General features: G+C 26.1%; 1 protein-coding gene across 2 annotated transcripts in view; it reads left to right on the top strand.

Moving 5' to 3' along the window:
* Positions 1-7166: 7166 nt before the first annotated feature.
* Positions 7167-19699, top strand: part of Sclp (leucine rich repeat containing protein 20 sclp) — a 13237-nt gene continuing 704 nt past the window's right edge. Inside the window, exons 1-4 of one of the 2 annotated variants that reach the window (XM_029313629.2) lie at positions 7167-7780; positions 16816-16959; positions 17612-17779; positions 18676-19699. The exon at positions 18676-19699 is cut by the window's right edge and continues 704 nt beyond it. In XM_029313629.2, coding sequence (XP_029169462.1) covers positions 7627-7780; positions 16816-16959; positions 17612-17779; positions 18676-18839 — 630 coding nt within the window. In that variant the 5' untranslated portion in view covers positions 7167-7626 and the 3' untranslated portion in view covers positions 18840-19699. Of the gene's footprint in view, positions 7781-14091; positions 14498-16815; positions 16960-17611; positions 17780-18675 lie in introns of those variants that run through there. The other variant, XM_029313631.2, reaches the window with a different exon arrangement.

Raw genomic sequence — 19699 nt, 5'->3', positions numbered from 1 at the left:
AACTAATACATTTAAAATTAAATTAAGCTAAATTAAAAGTTATTAATTTTTAAACTTTTTTAACTTTTAATTATAATTAACTATAGTTATTATAGTTATAATAACTATAGTTATTATAACTCTGCTAAATATATACCTGTACATTTTGTGAATTAAAATTGATTTATATATATATATATATATATATATATATATATAAATTTTTTCAAGAACTTTTATTGAGAGGAAATGAAATAGATGCTGCGAGGTCTAAAAGACCGGAAATGAGAATGCATTGAACTCTCGTTCGCGGATCGCAAACTTTGTTTGCGCGCGAGAGCAGATTTCTTTATTTACTTTATTTCGCGCTCGCGTTCGCACGAAAGACGCACGTGTTTACGGCGCGTAGCTCGAATTAAAGAGATCGCACAAAAGTCGCAATAAGAGAATCATCAAGGTGGTTCGCGAGTCGTCGTGTCGGGGAAATTCCGCGATGAAAAATAGACAGACGTTCGCGAAAATCGAGGTCGCGAGCGAACGTCATCAGCGCGGATGACGTTTTGCTATATCATATTAGAATCTCGCGTGCGTCCTTGCCGAAACGAATAATTTTCACGATCGATTAGCCTTCGATTAATCTTAATCTTTTTTTAAAAGTTTCTTTTGATCTCGCTTTCCTCTTCTTACGATAAAAACAAAAATAATTTATATACGGAAGAAACTTAAACAATTTTTGCACATAATTCTTAATGTTAAAACAAAGAAATAAATTGTTAAATTAAACGTTTTCCATCATTCTAAAATAGCAACTTTTTTATTATTATTGCGGGATTTCTTCTTTTATTAAGCCTTATTTTTAAGATTTTTTAAATGAGATTTTTATGTTAAAGTAGCATTTTTATCAAAATTTTTTTACACTCTTTAAGAAGAAGAAAAAGCTCTTTAACAATGTAATTGTAAACTAGCTGTCAAAAGAGTCAAAATTTCAGTAAAACAAACCTTCTTTTAGGTCTATTTAAATAAGTCTCTTTTTCTTAATTTCTTCCATTGAAGAAATTTTGAATCTCCTCTTCCATTGAAAAAAAAAGAATTTTTCAATATTTAAATCTTCTTAAAAAAATATCAACACAGTTGATTTTTATTTAATACATTAATTAATTAAGTTATATTGTGTGTGATATAAAGATTCATGATATACAGGGTGTTTCCAAAATACTTGGGCAAACTTCTAAAGTGCATTCATTACGTCAAAATAAACTGCCATCGTGAAGATTAATAGTTTGACAGTTGTAAAATTAAAAATAAAAATAATATCAATCTGTTGTATTGTCTGGTACAAAGACATTCGAGAATTAAAATTATTTTATTTATTAGAATTAGAATTAAAGTATATATAATATAATATATAAAATATAAAATTAAAATATAACTGTTTAATACAATATACTGTAGCATCAATTATATACTTACATTATTTTTTAATAAAAATTATTGAATTGTATTTTTCAAATTTGTATTAGTATTCTATTATCAATTTATTATATACCAACAGTAATTTGCTATTATAATTAAACTTGATATAACAAAACTCTAATTGTAATAAGTTATATATATTATACTTTGAAATAAAATCTCAAAAATTGCGACGCATGCATGCAAAAATTATTATTGCAATTGTTGCACAAAAAATATATTAATTAATTTTATATATGCAACGCATAAAAATTCGATATTTAAATCTTTGACAGAAAATACGAACGAAGAAATTTAATTTTCGCGGGACCGATGGTCACGTGACCAGTGGTCACATGACCAGTGGACCCATTGGCCACGTGATCGCTGCTTTGCACTCGCGATACCTCGATCAGTCTTCCGCTAGCCGCGCAGCGTGATGGATGTATGGGGTATGGAGCTTCGCGGCGATAGATATTTGATCACAAAAGATTTTTGTAGAAAATTTTATTTCTTCATTCGTATATTTTCTGTTAAAGATTTAAATATTGAATTTTTATGCATTGCATAATTAATACATTTTTTATTGATTGCAATAATAATTTTTGCATGCATGCGTCGCAATTTTTGAGATTTTATTATCAAAGAATAATATAATTTCGCTTCGCGCAAGTAATTATATTTGATTAAACTAAACAAAATGAGAAAACATATATAAAGAGATATACATATATACATATAATAAAAAATGCTTCTCAAACAATACAATAGAAATTCGGAAAATTAAAATTATGTATACATAATAGAAATTCAATACATTAAAATTATTTACATAATGGAAATTCGACGATTTAGAATTATGTACATAATAAAAATTCGAGAATTAAAAAATGTACGTAATAAAAACTCGGAAATTAAAATTATGTACATAGTAGAAATTCGGCGAATTAAAATTATGGTATCATATAGTACCAAGCAACTGTCATTGCGAAGATTAACAATTTGACAGTTGTAAAATAAACAATATAGAAATGATATCGTAGGAGCGCGCTTATGTTGTCTAGTATTTGTAAAATTATCATCACTCGCGTGAGAACACACGATTCTTGGTAAACACGAAAACCGAAGACGCAGTACGCAGATACATATACAGATGAGAAGGAGAGGACACGGTCGTAGTACAAAGAGTGGACAGACGTCAGCATCGGCGACGATTCCATAGGGCCAACGTTCTCTCGTTGGCGAGGGTGCGAGCCAAGAAGGGGTGTCCTCGTGTTCTTCGTTAAAATAGAAAAAAGGCGGAGAATACGGGACGGAAGTTCATGAGACAACGCAGAAACTGCGAAGATGTTTCTTCTCTTCTTTCGCTTTCTCCTTTTATTTTCTTTTCAAACTGTTCTTAACAAAAAATCTAGAAATTTGAATGTCTCTATTAATCATGTCTGATTATAAGAATTTTTTATATAAATTACAGGGTTGGGTAACTTATTATTAATGATTTTTTAAAACTAACAATAAGTTAAGTTAAAGTTGATTGCTTATAAAATTAATTTAGTTAAGTTAAAAGTTATTTACATAAACAAAAAATTAACTCAGTTAAAGTTAAGATTGAATTAACTGAAGTTAAATCAAAAGTTAATTTTTAAAAATATTATTTATATTAAATTATAATTTTGTTTGTTAATTCTTTCAAAAAAATTATAATATAATTCTTTTAATTAAATTTTAATTGTTAATTTTTTATTTATAATATAAATTACAGAGTTGAGTAAGTTAACGATTTTTTAAAACTAAGTTAAGTTAAAGTTAGTTGCTTATAAAATTAATTTAGTTAAGTTAAAAGTTATTTGCATGAATAAAAAATTAATTCAGTTAAAATTAAGATTGAATTAACTGTGTGAAATTAAATCAAAACTTAATTTTTAAAAACATTATTTGTATTAAATTTAATTTTGTTTGTTAATTCTTTAAAATATATAATAATAAATAACAAAAAATCTTGATTTTTACATAGAAATATATTTTTCGGTAATTACAATTGAACAAAAATTAATATAATACTTTAATTTAAAAATAATACGTTTATAACTTATAAAAAACCAATAATAGTTTTCAGAGATAAAAAATATTTGACTTAGGAAAACAGTTAATAGGTTTAAGGTCAAAAATAACTATAGTTACACTTAAAAATTAATGCATTTCCAATTAACTAAGCTAAAAAAGTCAAAAGTTATTAATTATTTAACTTTTAACTAGTTATTACCCAACCCTGATAAATTATAAGGAATTTAGGTAAAATATATAAAAAATATGAAATATATCTCTGTGTATATGTCTGTGTATATCCTCCATCGTTCTGGTAGTCTTTGTACGTTCTACATCGTTTGAGGAAACGAAAACGATGAAAGAGAAGAAGTCATGGGGGATTTTGGCCTGTCCCTGTCTATTTTCGTCGGCAAAGATGCACGCGCAGTATTTTCTGGCCGCGGGCCAAGCAAACCGTGAAAGCCGTATAAACATTTTACCCTGGTTGAGCATTAATTGTGAGCTTCGCACAAGTGAGAGAGAGAGAGAGAGAGAAATGGAGAGCAGAGTCCTCTAGCGTAGAAAAAAAGAAAAACACTCGTGGAAAATTTTTTAGACAGTATATTAACAAAAAGCGCTTCACGAGTGTATTTTTATTTTTTTATTTTTATTATTATTTATTATATTTTGCTTCTTTAAAAAAATGATTATTGATAATGATATGGACGTTTCATTTTGGATAAGATATATATATATATATATATATATATATATATATATATATATATATAAATATATATATATATGTTTTTAATTGACAAAAAAAAATAAAAATATATATCGTAAACCTTCAGCTATTTATATAAATTTCCTTATTTTATTTTAGGATTTTTAATTGTATTTATATATCTATTGATTTTTATTGTAAAATAATTAGACTTTTCTAACAAAAAAATCTTTGTTATATCTCTAAAAAAATGCAGAAATATGGATAAGTAAATAAATAGCGATAAAATGTATACGCGTATATCTTGACACGAAATAATGTGACAACATAAAATATATATACTAAAGAAAATTTGTGGAAACCTATAAAAATACGAGAAAGACAGTTAAAGGCAGTCGATTTTTCATAATCGTTCTAAAATTAAACTCGCTTTGTGCCGCAGCGGCACTTTTGGCAATTTCGCAAATTCCTCCAGACATATTCGCGTGAAATATTACAGCGAAATACAGTGACGCACGTTTGATATGATTTCCTAAATATTAACCCAAATTGCGCATACCAACTGAATAGCAGGTGGTAGAAACTGCAATGATAAATACTGAATCTTTCTGTGTATTAGAATCTGTTTTTCACTATTGACTTTTTATTATCTTGCGAAATAATTTTTATAAAACAATAATATTGGTGAAAAAATATATACCTAGTTTATATTAATATTATATAATTATATTAATTATATATTATATTAATTATAAATGTGCGCATTGTATTTGTTATATATTAAGTAATTTTATTAAATAAAGATATAAATAATGTATGATATATTTTGGAATATATTAGATAATAAAATAAGTTATATAATTTCGTAAATATTTATAGCAAAAGAATCGGATGATACATAAATATTTCGCATATATATGAATATTGATATTTTATTTTGATATTTTTTTCTACATTTTACATCTTTTGTATTTTTTATATTTAAAATTATATTATATATATATATATAAATACATCTTGTATAAATGTATAATGTAAAAATGTATAATGTACAAATGTGTGTATAATGTCCAAATGTATAATGTCCAAATGTATAATTATATATATAATTATACATTTAATATTTAAAAATATTAATTATATATTTTTAAATTAAGAAATATTTCAAATAATCTTTAATAAAAAGATCCTGAAAAAGTGTGTTTAGCGACAAAAAGAAGTATATTTTTATTTATAAAATTCCTTTGTTCGTAAACTATTTAATCGAAAAGCTCAATGCGCGTCAAGACTGACATTGGGGATTTTTTGTTCCAATGCAAAATATAATGCCGATGACTTGGATGCTTTTTCAGCTTTTGTGATCTGGCCATGCCGAGGTGAATCACATTCTACAGAACGAAACTAAAATTGAATTCGTCGAATTTTTCAGCTTTGTAGTATCTCTATTCTTAAGTTCATTATTACACATACCCATATATATATATATATATATATATATATATATATATATATATATATAGTATATCGAATCTTTTTATCGCACACAATCCCATACAGCACAAAATATTACGAATGTTTTCAAAAAATATTTCTAAATATTTCTATAAAATATTACATGACAACATTTTAAAAATGTTTTAGGAATATTTTAAAATAATTTAAAAATTTTTTGTGATAACACTTTTTAGAATATTTAACAAATTTTTTTTAAATATTTTTAAAAATGTTCTTTATAGCTCAGACAATAATTTTTTAAATATTTGATACATATTTTTGAAATATTAGTTGAATATATATTCAAAAATATTTGTGAAAATATTTTTTAAACATAAAAAGGTGGACATAAAAACATTTTAAAAATATTATCGAGAATTATTTTATCTTTTAAAAAATATTTTTAAAAGATTTTAAAAATATTTTGTGTTATATGGGATATAACTTGATTAATTAATGTATTAAATGAAAATCAACTGCTGATAATTTATTGACAACTTAAATATTGAAGAATTCTTTTTTTCTTCAATGGAAAAGGAAGTTAAAAAAAAGATAAATAGATTTGAAAGAATTGTCTTATTTTATCCAAATTAGCTATTTTTGACGACCACCAATTTAGAATTTTATTGTTAAAGAATTTTTTCCTTTTTAAGAAAACTGTAGAACATGATAAAAATGTTATTTTAACATAAAAATTCCATTTTAGAGATTTTAAAAAGCTTAAAAAAAGAAGAAATTCGAAAATAATAAAAATTACTTAAAACAATGGAAAACGTTTCTAATATTTTATATTTAGTATTTACTAATATTTAACAATAAGTAAACAATAATTTTAACAATTATTGTTTAATAAATTATTATTAAATAATTTATTAATCGAAAATGTTCTTTGTCCTTTTCAGACGCTAAAAAAACGCTGAAGAAATCTCGAAAAAATCGTGATACAGACTTGAAAGAAATTTTATTGAAATTAGCTGTATTAACAGCTAATTTAGAATATTATTGTTAAAGAGCTTTTTTTCTTAAAGAGAAAAAAAGATAAAAATGTTACTCTAACATAAAAATTCCATTTTAGAGATTTTAAAAAGACTTAAGGAAGAAGAAATCCCCAAATAATAAAAAAGTCGCCTAAAACAATGAAAAATGTTCAATTTACCAATATTTAACAATAATTAACAATTATTGTTTAATAAATTATGGAACAATAATTTATTAACCAAAAATGTTCTTTGTCCTTTTCAGACGCTAAAAACGCCGAAGAAATCTCGAAGGAACCCTGATGCAGCCGGAAAACCTTGACGAAAAGTTGAAACAAGGCTCTCTAACGCGGAAATCCCGACGTCGACGAATTTGACAGCCTGCGTGTCGCGCAGTATACTTGACTGCGTTTGTTTTCAAACAAAGAGAGGGAGATCAGTAGTCAGCTGATTCGAGACGCTCCCCTGGTGGAGGGAGAAAGTGGCGAAGGCTTAAATAGCACCGCGTGCACCGCGTGCGAGTTAGTGTTGAAACGGAGTCATATGGTCTTCAGGTACGTCGAAAAATACCGAGGACTCAATTCTTCCTTCGCGCAGGAAGTCGGCCGAAAGTTGCTGAAGTTCCGCCCGCGAGGATCCTTCGAAAGAGTCGCTTTTGCCTGAATAATTTCTTATCCCAGTGAAATCGAAGGATTAAAGGATCTTGTGTCCTAATTTTTAATCCTGAAGAAACCGAAAACCTGGAAATTTCGTATATTTGAATTAAATTCAAATATTGTAGTGAAAGACTAATTAATATTAAAATCCAGTGTCCAATATAAAAAAGGATAACAGGTGAAGCTTACAAAATGTCCTCGTAGCGATCAGGAAGGATCGAAGAAGAGCTATAAAAAAATTACTGCAAGGATCGAAATCTGATTTCGACGAGAAAAAGAAAGAAGAAATAATTTCTCGCGAAGATAGTGAAGAATCATGAGGCCACCGTACAATGAAGAAGCAATGCAGCAGATCTCGCAGGAGCAGGGCGAGAGAAACGTCGCGATGGCGGTTTGCGTGCAACTTGCTGGTCGGGCGATCATCAGGGTGGTTTCGCGATGCGAGGAAGCCCAGGATAATTGTAACCTAGGTGGGTGAAATATCGCGAAGAGTGACTGAAAGATGCGCGACTTCAATTTTGGACTTTATTTAAACGTATAAAAGATGTTCCGGATCTCGGCAATTTTTTCAAGTGGTTAAAAGGACGTTTCAGATCCTGAAGAGATCCTTTCGACATTGAGAAAAAGTATTTTAATTTTATAACCTTTTGCTCAATTAAAAAATTTGTTTTAATTTTTTGTTCGAAAATTTGTTCATTTGGCTAAAAAGACGTTTCAGATCCTGAAGAGGTCCTTTCGACATTGAGAAAAAGTATTTTAAATTTATAATCTTTTGCTCAATTAAAAAAAATATTAAAATTTTTTGTTCGAAAATTTGTTCAGATCTCTAGAGATGTTTCAAGCCTTCGCTACTTTGTCTCTAATTTCTTGGCACTACCAGGATTTCGATGCTTGACTTTGCTGATGTTTGACAGACCCAAATCTTGAAAACTTGACGAGTGCATTTAACTTCATGCAGTAGTATCAGACTAGTGTCCAATTAAAATTGTTCGAAGAGAAACTTAATTATCTCATAGAATAGTCGAGCCTATAAATATGTCAGTGTCTTCCTTATTTAAGATATATAACTTGTATATCCTTGCCTTATCTGTGTAATGTTATCTGATCTTGATCACTACAACTTTTTTAATGTGCTAATATTTGTGAGACTAAAGAAAGTACGTATATAATCATGTATAATTTCTAATCGAAAGTAAATTATGAAAATTAAAAATACAATAGACATAAAAAAAGTATGTAAAATTTGACATCTTTAATAGAGATTTGATTTTAATGATTTATTAATAGAATAAAAAAATTTATAGATTTATATAATTTCTTTCAAAAACTGCAATATTACAATTCTATGAAAAATCAAAAAATATGTGACTCACACTTAGATTGAAATCAATATTGAATTTAGATGGGATCTATCTAAGATCAATGATAATAAAAAAATATATTGTCCAGAATGCGTCATCAATTTATTATTTCTATCACATATTTTTTTACATTATACTATTAATATAAAATTGTTTATTATATATTATAAAAATTATCAATAAAAATATATTATATTATAATTATTATGAAAATATTATAAAAAAATTATATTACAAAATTTTATATTACAATATTATAAAAATATTATAAAATATTATAAAAAGTTCTTTTTACTTTTATTACAATTTATTATTTCTATCTCATATTTTTTTATATTTCTCATATCAATTTCGGAATTTCGTAAATCTTGATATCAAAAATCTAATTATAAATATAACTGCGATATTAATATGATTTATAGTCGAACGCAATGATGATTTTATTAAAGATTTGTGATAATAATACAAAGTGATATATCATAATAAATCTTTGATTAAATATTTTGTTGAAAGTTCCAAAATGTTTAAAATTAGAGCTCCATAATTTCAGATATATATCTAACAATAAGATTTATCCTATATTTATCAGAGTTCGGAAAGTCAATAATTTTTTAAAATTAAGTTAAGTTAAAGTTAGTTGCTTCTAAAATTAATTTAGTTAAATTAAAAGTTCCATAAACAAAAAATTAACTTAATTAAAATTAAGTTAAGATTAAATTAACTAAAGTTAAATCAAAAGTTAATTTTTAAAAACATTGTTAATTCTTTTAACATTTATAATAACAAGTAACAAAAAAATTTTGATTTTTATATAGAAATATATTTTTTAGTAATTATACAATTGATGACAAATAAACATAAAAATTAATAAAAATGTAAAATGTGTTAATAAACCGACCACAACTGGCAATGTTATTCTTTAATTATTTATTCAAAATTCAGACAACGTTTCGACCTTAGTTCAGCTCCTTATCAAGTCTACAATCAAAAAGTAATAATTATAAATGTTGATAAATTATTAATAAAAAGCACATTTTTAAAAAATGATAAATAGCGTAAATCAATGTATATAAATTAATTAAATAAAAATCATACCTGCTAAGAAATAAATTGACACACTTCTACATAATAAAATTCATACTAAAATTTGTCCTACGTTGGATATTAACGTCGTGATATTAGAAAACGAACTAACTAAGCAGCCTTAATAACCAAATCATATATAGGATTTAAATTCTTTGTGTCTTTCTGAAGATTGATCGTGTTGTTAAATTTTTTAATGTAGAACATTTCTGCTAACTCTCTTTTTTTCGTATGTATTTCCCGATGTAAAATATTAAAGCTTGCCCATTTAAAGTCGTGTAAAAATTCACTTCTATGTTTGCTTATCACGTTATCGTTACTATTGTGCACTTTTATGTTATTCATGTGTTCTATAAAAATTAATAATACTTTAGTTTAAAAATAACACGTTTATAACTTATAAAAAAACAATAATGGTATTATCAGAGATAAAAAAATTTAACTTGGGAAAAATTTTAATTAATTTATTAAGATCAAAAATAACTAGTTGAAGTTAAAAATTAATACTAGTTAATTTTAATTAATTTAAAAATACTAATTAATTATTTTTTTTTAATTAATTGTAAATTAATTTTAATTTTAAATGAACTAAGCTAAGTTAAAAATTAACTTTTTTTTACTTTTAATTAATTAACTAGTTATTATACCCAATCCTGATATTTATATTAATTATCAGATCGAAGGGTGCAATCAAAGGGTGATAAATCGCAATAACACGTTTTTGCACGTATTTTCTAATATCTTATCTGATACGTTAGCGTGATATCGATGACTCAGTTTGCTTTGCACGGCTAACGAACTCTCCTACTTTCTTCTCGCGGATACGCATTTTCCCAGCACAAGCGCAACAACATTATCGTTATTAGTGTAGAAAAAAAACGGGAAACAAGCGACTGAAAATTGATCGATGATCGCCGAGAGACGTAATATGTTGCGATTTCCACAACGCACACTTGACAAAAAAACTATAGCATAGTTCCGTAGAAAGTATGGATGACGTACTCGATTGTCGCGTAAAAGTGATTATATGCTGTATGGAGAACACACATCCGCTTTATCCTGTTAGTGCAATTAATTTAATTTTATCTCGATAAATTTAGAGGAACGCAAACTCAAAATTATATTACAACTAGAAATATAAAAAAATTATGTTATAACAAAATTATAAAAATAATATTATAACAGAGATATAAAAAGAATATGTATGATAGAAATAAATTATGACAAAAAAGACAAACATTTATAATACAATGTATAATATATAATATAATATTACATTTTATAATATAATATTTAAATATAATATTTTATATTAATATATAATATATTAATATAATAAAATATTAATATAAAATATATTAATATATAATATAATATTAATATTTAATGTAATAATTAATACAATATATATTATTAATATATAATATATATATTATATATAAGGGAAAATATAAAAAATTGTGCGATAGAAATAATAAATTACGATAAAACAAAAAAAAACACATTTTTTAGAAATATAACATATAAAACAATATAATTATACAAGGATAAATTAAAATAGGTTGGGTAGTGAAGATAGAATGCAATTAATTCAAAAATCAGTGGAGAGACTAAATATATGTACTTTTAAATTGACAATGAGCCGCGAGAACTTGCTACATCGGATAGCACAATTAAAAGCGATGTGAAGTTCCTGAAGAGATGAAAGCTAAATATAAGAATGGATAAATAAACAGGTGGCGTTTCCCGAGCATATCAGCTCGGATAAAAGTGAAATACTCGTGTGCTTCGTAACTCCGGCATAGATAATTGGACTAGAAAAACATTATCCAACGTCCGGTCTTTGTCTCTTTCTCTCTCTCTTTTTTCTTCTCGAGCAATAATCATCATCTGCTGAGTATCTTCGGGACACCCGATGTGCACTCGCGAAAGGTCGATCTTGGAATAGTATAAAGTGGAGCCTTGGCAATGTTCATCTACGCACTCCGAATTCCAAATCAAGAAGCTATGTATATCTATTCTTTTCTTAGAACATTAAAAAAATTTTTTTATATAGTTATTTTTTATATTTTTTATATTTATTTTTATATTTTTTATATTTTTATATATTTTATATATTTTTTATATAGTTATATAGTTAAATAGTCAAAAATAGTATATTTATATAGTTAAAAATACTACATTTTATATAGTATTTTAATATATTTTATATAGTTAAATAGTTAAAAATAGTATATTTATATAGTTATAATTAAAAATACTATATTTTTATAGTATCTTTATATATTTTTATGTAGTTATTTTTTATATATTTTCTATATAGTTTATATTTTTTGTATAGTATTTTTTATTTTTTATATAGTTTTTATATCGTTTTCGATATAGTAAATATATCGAAAACAGGAATTGCGCATAGAGTAAATAAATCGCTAAAAAAAGGAAATACAATGTTAACGATAAATCTTTGCTAACACAGATCTTTTTATTTAGCTTCTTGGTTCTAATCCAAGTTTGAGTTATAAATTTCGGATTCTGATGATGCTTGATAGTTACATCTTTTTGTGCAATTATGATTTAGTTTAAAAAAAAAACTGTAATCTTTTCTCATCCTTTTAAAAAAATAATTTTTTATTAATTAGAACTTATTAATCGCATTTTATATAATTTTTTATAATTTATTTTATTATGGAAATACTGCTATCAGGGTTGAATAATAACTACTTAATTAGTTAAAAGTTAATAACTTATTAGCTTAGTTAATTTAAAATATATTAACTTTTAACTTCAACTAGTTATTTTTGACTTATACTTATTAACTTTTTTTCCAAGTTAAATTTTTTTATTATATCTCTGTATACCATTATTGTTTTTTTATAAGTCATAAATGTATTATTTTTAAATTAAAGTATTATTAATTTTTATGTTTATTTGTCATTGGTTGTAATTACCAAAAAATATATTTCTATATAAAAATCAAATTTTTTTGTTATTTGTTATTATACATTTTAAAAAAATTAACAAACAAAATTATAATTTTATACAAATGTTTTTAATAATTAACTTTTGATTTAACTTTAGTTAATTTAATCTTAACTTAACTTTAACTGAGTTAATTTTCTATTCATGCAATTTTTAATTTAACTAAATTAATTTTATAAGCAACTATAACGTTAACTTAATTTATTTTTAAAAAATCATTAACTTAAACGAACCCTATTTTATTTGCTATTAATTTTTAAATATCCGTCGAATTCTTAAAGTTTAAAGAACTTTTATAATAATAAAATTATAAAAAATAATTTTAATTAGATTAATTTAAAAAAATTGAAATTAAAATTAAAAATTAAAAAATTGAAATATATTAAATCAATCAAATATTAAAAATTGGATTCAGTATTTTAATCTGCAATATTGCAGATAAAGATGATTTTGCCGTAGACACATAAATATTGGTCCATTTTAACAAGCGTCAAAGTCAAGACTAAGGCTGCGTGACGGAGTTAATAAGGTTTCGTGACTTTGAACGGTAACTTTTGCTCTCTTTTTTCCCTATCGAGTTTCTTTTATCACTTTCTGATTAAAAGAGGATGATTGCACGCACATTAATTAGTCGCGACGTTCGCGAGAGCAATAGTGAAAAGTAAAACTTTCTTACTAATTTTATACAATGACTTTCATACTAATTGCATAATCACCGTTCGAGCATTTCATTCTTGTTTAATTTATTTATACGAGTTATATAAAGTGTCTCGTAACAGAATATATTTTGAACTAGAGTGTTGATTTTTTTATAACATTACTTTAAATGACTTTTAAAAAAGACAAAAAAGAAACATTCTTTTAAAATACATTTCAACTTTTTTTTTAAAGGAATTTAACGAATTTAAGATTAATCTCTTTTAAATGTTTTATATGAAACTTACTTAGTTCATCTTATCAGATTTTTGATAAAAATTACAATTACACAAGATTTTTAAATAGATCTAAAAAAAAATTTTTATTAAAAGTCAATAAATATAAAGAATAAATCGAATTTTAAACGTAATAATAAACATAAATATAAGAAATAAATATATATTAAAAGTCAATAAATATAAAGAATAAATCGAATTTTATATATACATAATAATAAACATAATAAATAAGAAATAAATATATAAAATATATAAAATATATGTAAAATGTATAAAATATATAAAAAATATATAAAATATTAATATAATAATACATATATGTATAATAATATAATATATAAAATAATATTTTTAAAAAATAAAATAGTGCAAAAGCAGATCAGTTTTTCCTCAAATGACGTCATAATAAACAAATAGCGATCCGATGTGACTATTTTCATATCTGTCTTCTTGCCATGTATTAAAAAAATTGTAAAAATTTTAATTGCACAAAAATTATTTAAGTATTTAACAAAATGCAACACATATTAATTAACATATTCTTTTGATTTCTGAAATCGATATAAATAAAGACGCACGCGTCTATTTGTGGACAAATTCGCGCTTTTCGGCGACTTCCTCGTCGATTTCCGAGGGAATGAGTCGCGATAAGAGAGTATCACGGTCAGCCAGGTGGCGAGAATTATTTCGGAAAGCACGCACACACAGAAATAAATGTTTCCAACGTGCGGTCGTCGGCGGAGATGAGTGAATCAGTGCGGCAAGATGGCGCACGCCGTGACGAGAGTGATTCTACGTTGCGAGGAGGCGCAGGAGAACGAGAGTCTCGGTAATAAATTGTGCGGAAATTCGGCGAAAGCGTGATTTAAAAAAATTTCTTTTCATTAGTGGTTAAAATTCGGCGAGAAGAATTAAAATGAACTTTGTTGGCAAATTGTGCAAAATGTTTGCGTATATGTATACATATATATATGTATATATACTTTCGTAATTTGCATTTGTGCACGATTACTACCAGGAATTATTACGAAAATAATGTGACACAATAGTCTCGATCTGAAGAAATTTTGGTTGCGCGAGCCTTCTTTCATATGTCAGGTTATTTCAAGTTTCAATTTTCACATGTCCTTTCTTCACTGAATTAAGTACGTATAGTGCTCTACTATATTTTAATTCTTATTAAATTCAATTAATTATTAAGCTGTAATAAAACTATACAAAAAATATTTCTTTGATTTTATAATAAATCTTTCTAGTTTTGTGAAATAATATAATTTTCGATTCTTATAAATTAAATCATCAATAATTTCATTACATTTAAGAGAAACGATAGAAATGCATATTAATTAAAATATTTTTTAAAATTATTCTGGCTTTAAATTATTCTAGCTTGTCTTATAAAAAATCGTGTTGACATTTATTTGATTTTATAAAGAATTAACATATATATATATATATATATATATATATATATTTTTTTTTTTTTTAATTTATTGCAAATTTATAAATTTATATATATATATTATTAATATATTATATATAGATTGGTATTTAAAAATACAGTCAAAAAATTGTGTAAAATTTAACATACATGTCTCAAATGGTCCGCAGGAATTTTTGTATTATTTTAACATAATATGGACATGTTAAATAGTGGCACCAATACTGTGTTAATATTTTAATACAAAAAATGCAAACTTCAAGTAATTTGAAAGAAATTTTGTGTAAAATTAACATAGCTTTAATGTAAAAATTAACTAAAAAATGTTAATTTTATATTGTGCCATCCATACTTATATTATAGAATAAAATCAACATTTTTATCTGTAAATTTTAATAGATAAATCTTGTCATTAATAATACAAAGCATATTTATTATGCAAAATTAAAAATAGAAGCACAATTATTTTTACACTTTTCTGTTTTTAATAATTTAACATTTGAATTTAATTAACATAATAGCAATATGTTAAATTAACACATGAATGTGTTAAATATTTAACAGAATGATAACAATATGATAAAATATTTTAACGGGAACGTTTTTTAATAAAAGAAAACACATTTTTTTAACTGCGTATATTTATATATATATAAATGTAAAATATATAAATTTGTTAATTAATAATATATTTTTAATAATAAAATATTTTTATTGATATTTTTATTCATATAAAACATATTAGTATATATCATTGTATTAATACATATATATATAACATATATATTAATATTATATAAATATAAAATATTATATAAAAATATAAATATATAAAATATTATATAAATATAAATATAGAATTAATTTTTGTATTTACAATTTGTCGGGTTACCCAATCACCATATTCTGCCGTTCATTATTCCTTCTTTCCCGGAACTATATACGCTTCATAGTTATTAATGTGAACGCGATGATTGATAAATATAACGCGAAATATGTTTGTTCCGTAACACGTTCCCGGCTCCCGCGATCGCGTTAGCTAGTCAGTGTCGACAGTCTTCCGTAGTGGAAACCGCGTTGGAGAAAGCGTGAAACGCAGCGGCGCCGACGTTAAGTGCACTTTCAGCCTATGATGGGCAACGATGCACCATGACTAGTGGTGTTGTTCCGCGTCTTTTTTTTTTGGAGTAATAGAACACTTTTACAATTTCATTTATTAAGGTTTGGTGCTAATGCCGCCGATATCTAAGCGCAGAGAAATCGTGCCATCTCAATTTAATTTGAATCACGCGGAGGAAGTTTTATTTTCTAGCTCGAGAAAAGATTACTGTCAGTCCGCGAAACTAAATGTTCGGGGAAATGAAGTGATTTTTTTTGCACATAAAACGATGAGCGATTTTTTGCGTTCGTTTCTACTTGATGAGTAGAAATTGTATACATAATCGAATGCAAGACTGTCGTAAATAATGCAATCGCGTTCTGTGGAATATAAGAATAACTTTTTGTTCCACTTCGCTAAAAATTTCAAAGTCTGTTACTGAAATCACTATTGAATTAATCAGTTTTGTAATGAGTCTTGAAAATTTAACTGTACACACATAACTTGAATAACATTAATTTAATTAACTATATAGCAATAAGTTTCATTGCGTGTTCCTATTTTTCTTTTTTGGAAAATTATACCTCGTCCCATTTTTACGTTTCAGACTTGTCAGAGTGCCAGCTGATGCAAATTCCGGACGCTGTCTATCATTTAATGCGACACACGGAGCTGAAGAGGTGCGATCTTTCCGGAAACGTGATCACGAAGATCCCAGCAAAGTTCGCCGTCAAGTTCTCACTAATTACTGGTGAGTAATTATTAACTAAATATAAGATAATCTCAAATTGTTACCCAAATAGAACAGAAAAGTCAAAACAATGTCAATTTCACGTCATAAAGGATTTGTTCTTTGTTGCTGCACTAGTAAATCAGTGCAATAAATTAAAGTGAGACAAATATATTCTATTTCACTCTAACTTACTGCATCAGTTCACCAGTGCAGCAATAAAGAATAAACCTATTGTGAAACAAACAAGAGGTCTGTTCCTTTTGGCTGAACTGGCTGCACTAGTTCAGAGTTTCTTTTTTACTCCACATTGGAAGGAAAGAGATAAATTCATCTGAAGTAGTGCAGCTAGTTCAGCCAAAAAGAACAGACCTAAAGATAAACTCTGAACTAGTGCAACCAGTTCAGCCAAAAGGAACAGACCTTTAATGATTTCTTAATGATGTCTTGGGTTTGTTCTTTATTGCTGTACTGATGAACTAGTGCACACTAGTGCAATAAGTTAAAGTAAGATAAGTATATTTTGTTTTACTCTAACTTATTGCACTAGTATGCACTAGTTCATCAGTGCAGCAATAAAGAACAAACCTCTTATGCACTAATTTTGGACATATGTACTATTTGGATTAAGTTGGAACAATCGGCCCTTAACAAAACCGTATATTGTTCACAGAACTAAATCTGAGTCACAACCAAATGAGCAAGTTGCCGGAAGAGCTGGCCGAGCTTCAGGCACTGGAGAGACTCGATATTTCGCACAACACCTTCATTGCTCTGCCACCTGTCGCTTGGCGGATACCGCAACTCAAACGGCTCCTAGCCAACAACAATTTTATTATAGGTCAGTATCGATCAATTTATATCATTACGTAAGAGATTTCCATCAAGAATATCATCAGAACAATTTTATTATTGGTCAGTATCGACCAATTTATCATTACGCAAGAGACTTTCATCAAGAAGATAATCAGAAATTGTGTTTCTCATGATGCGTAAATTCTCATTATTTGAAAAGGTCCGATTTATTAGATTGTATTAAAAAGGGAAATATTTTGGAGCCTACTAGGTCCTAGGATCTCCTGTCAGTAGGCAATCACTCTGACACTCAACACTTGATAAAACATCATTTTTATGCAAATTTTTTGTGCGAAAATTTTTTAATTTTTTAATTTAAGAAAAATTTTTTTGTTTTTAACATAAAATCGGTAGGTTCGCGTTTTGTTTCTATTTATGCACTTTAATCGTGGAAAAACATCTATTATTCTATTCAACCAATAAAGAGAAAAGGGTGCGCAAAAATAATGTTTTATTGATAAATAACAGCTTCTTCATTTGTTTAGATATATTTTTTACAATATTATAGTGCTGATTAGAAACACAGCATTAAAAGTTAAGGAATATCTTAGAATGAAAACTATAATTAATTTCCGTCGTTCAATAAATAAAAAATAAGAAAAATAAAAAATAGGAAAAGAGATAATGGGAATAAAAAATAAGAAAAATAAAAAGAAATAGAAGAGATGAAGAGACAATAAAAGAATAAAAAATAGAAACTATAGAATAATTTCCAGAATACCTAAAAAACTAGCTTTTTTTTGTATTTTCATATTATAAATATATTCATAATTTAAATATATATTTAAAAAATATTTTTTAAATAATAATTTTAATATTTCAAATAAAATATATTTAAAAATATGAAAATCTCTAAATATGTATATTTCATTGATTTCGCAGACGTCGACGTCGAAAGGCTCAGGCACGCTCCTGTTCTGGAGTTTGTCGACCTGCAGGCGAATCCTTTACCTCCTAGATTGCACGATCTCCTGGGCACTCTGACTGGGATCAGAATCGAACTTAGTCCTCGGCAGATCGAGGATTGGGAAGACCTGAACGTCTAATTAAATCGCGTCTCCCGACCCTCGACGAAGATTGCTCAAGACTTCGCCAGAAGTAGAAGTAGAATCGATATATATTTTGTACAGATGAGTTTTGTCTCTATATTGAGAGTGACAACAGAATACAGACACGTCGTGGATCCTAAATCGAAGCGATCCGATTTGTGTACTTTTTTGTAAATGTCACTAGCAATTTATTGTATGTATTTAATTAATGTAGATCGAGATCGATCTATCCTTCGTGTTTCTTTTATACTGCGTGAATTTTTAGATTTTTATCGCGATACGAGGCAGCGACTCCATTGTGATGCTTAAATATGCAGAATGTCCGATTTTAATAATATATACATGATAGCTCTGTTAGTTTCAAATTATATTCTTTTTTTTTAAATAACTGTATTTTAATCAATTGATTCCTCTCATTATTTTGTGTATATAATAGTATTGAGATCAGATATTAAAAATTCGAAAAATAAATATTTTACGAAATATTTCATAATTCATGTAAAATCATAGAGTATAAAATATCTTATAAACTATTCATTTTTTGACTATTATTCTATCTTTATAACTTTTTATGCCGAATATTGAGAGGAATCAATTTATATAAAAAAATTAAGAGTAGTTCCATTTAAAAAAAAACTAGATTGACCTTAAAAAACGTCATCCAAAGACAATTCTAGGTCACGATATTATGCCCCCCTCGAAATCTTACATCTCTTACCTAATATATTTTTTCTAAAATCTTTTGATTTTCAAATATTTATCTATTAAGATTAAAATGAGACATCCTGTGTATATTTTTCGATTATTAGAGATTCAAGAATTTTTGGATTCTTGGATGACTTATACGTGGAGATCAC

This window comes from Nylanderia fulva, unplaced genomic scaffold (genome assembly GCF_048542155.1).
Source record: "Nylanderia fulva isolate GAGA-0341 unplaced genomic scaffold, ASM4854215v1 Scaffold110, whole genome shotgun sequence".
In the NCBI taxonomy this organism is placed as follows: domain Eukaryota; kingdom Metazoa; phylum Arthropoda; class Insecta; order Hymenoptera; family Formicidae; genus Nylanderia; species Nylanderia fulva.
This window is presented reverse-complemented; position numbering and strand designations above follow the sequence as displayed.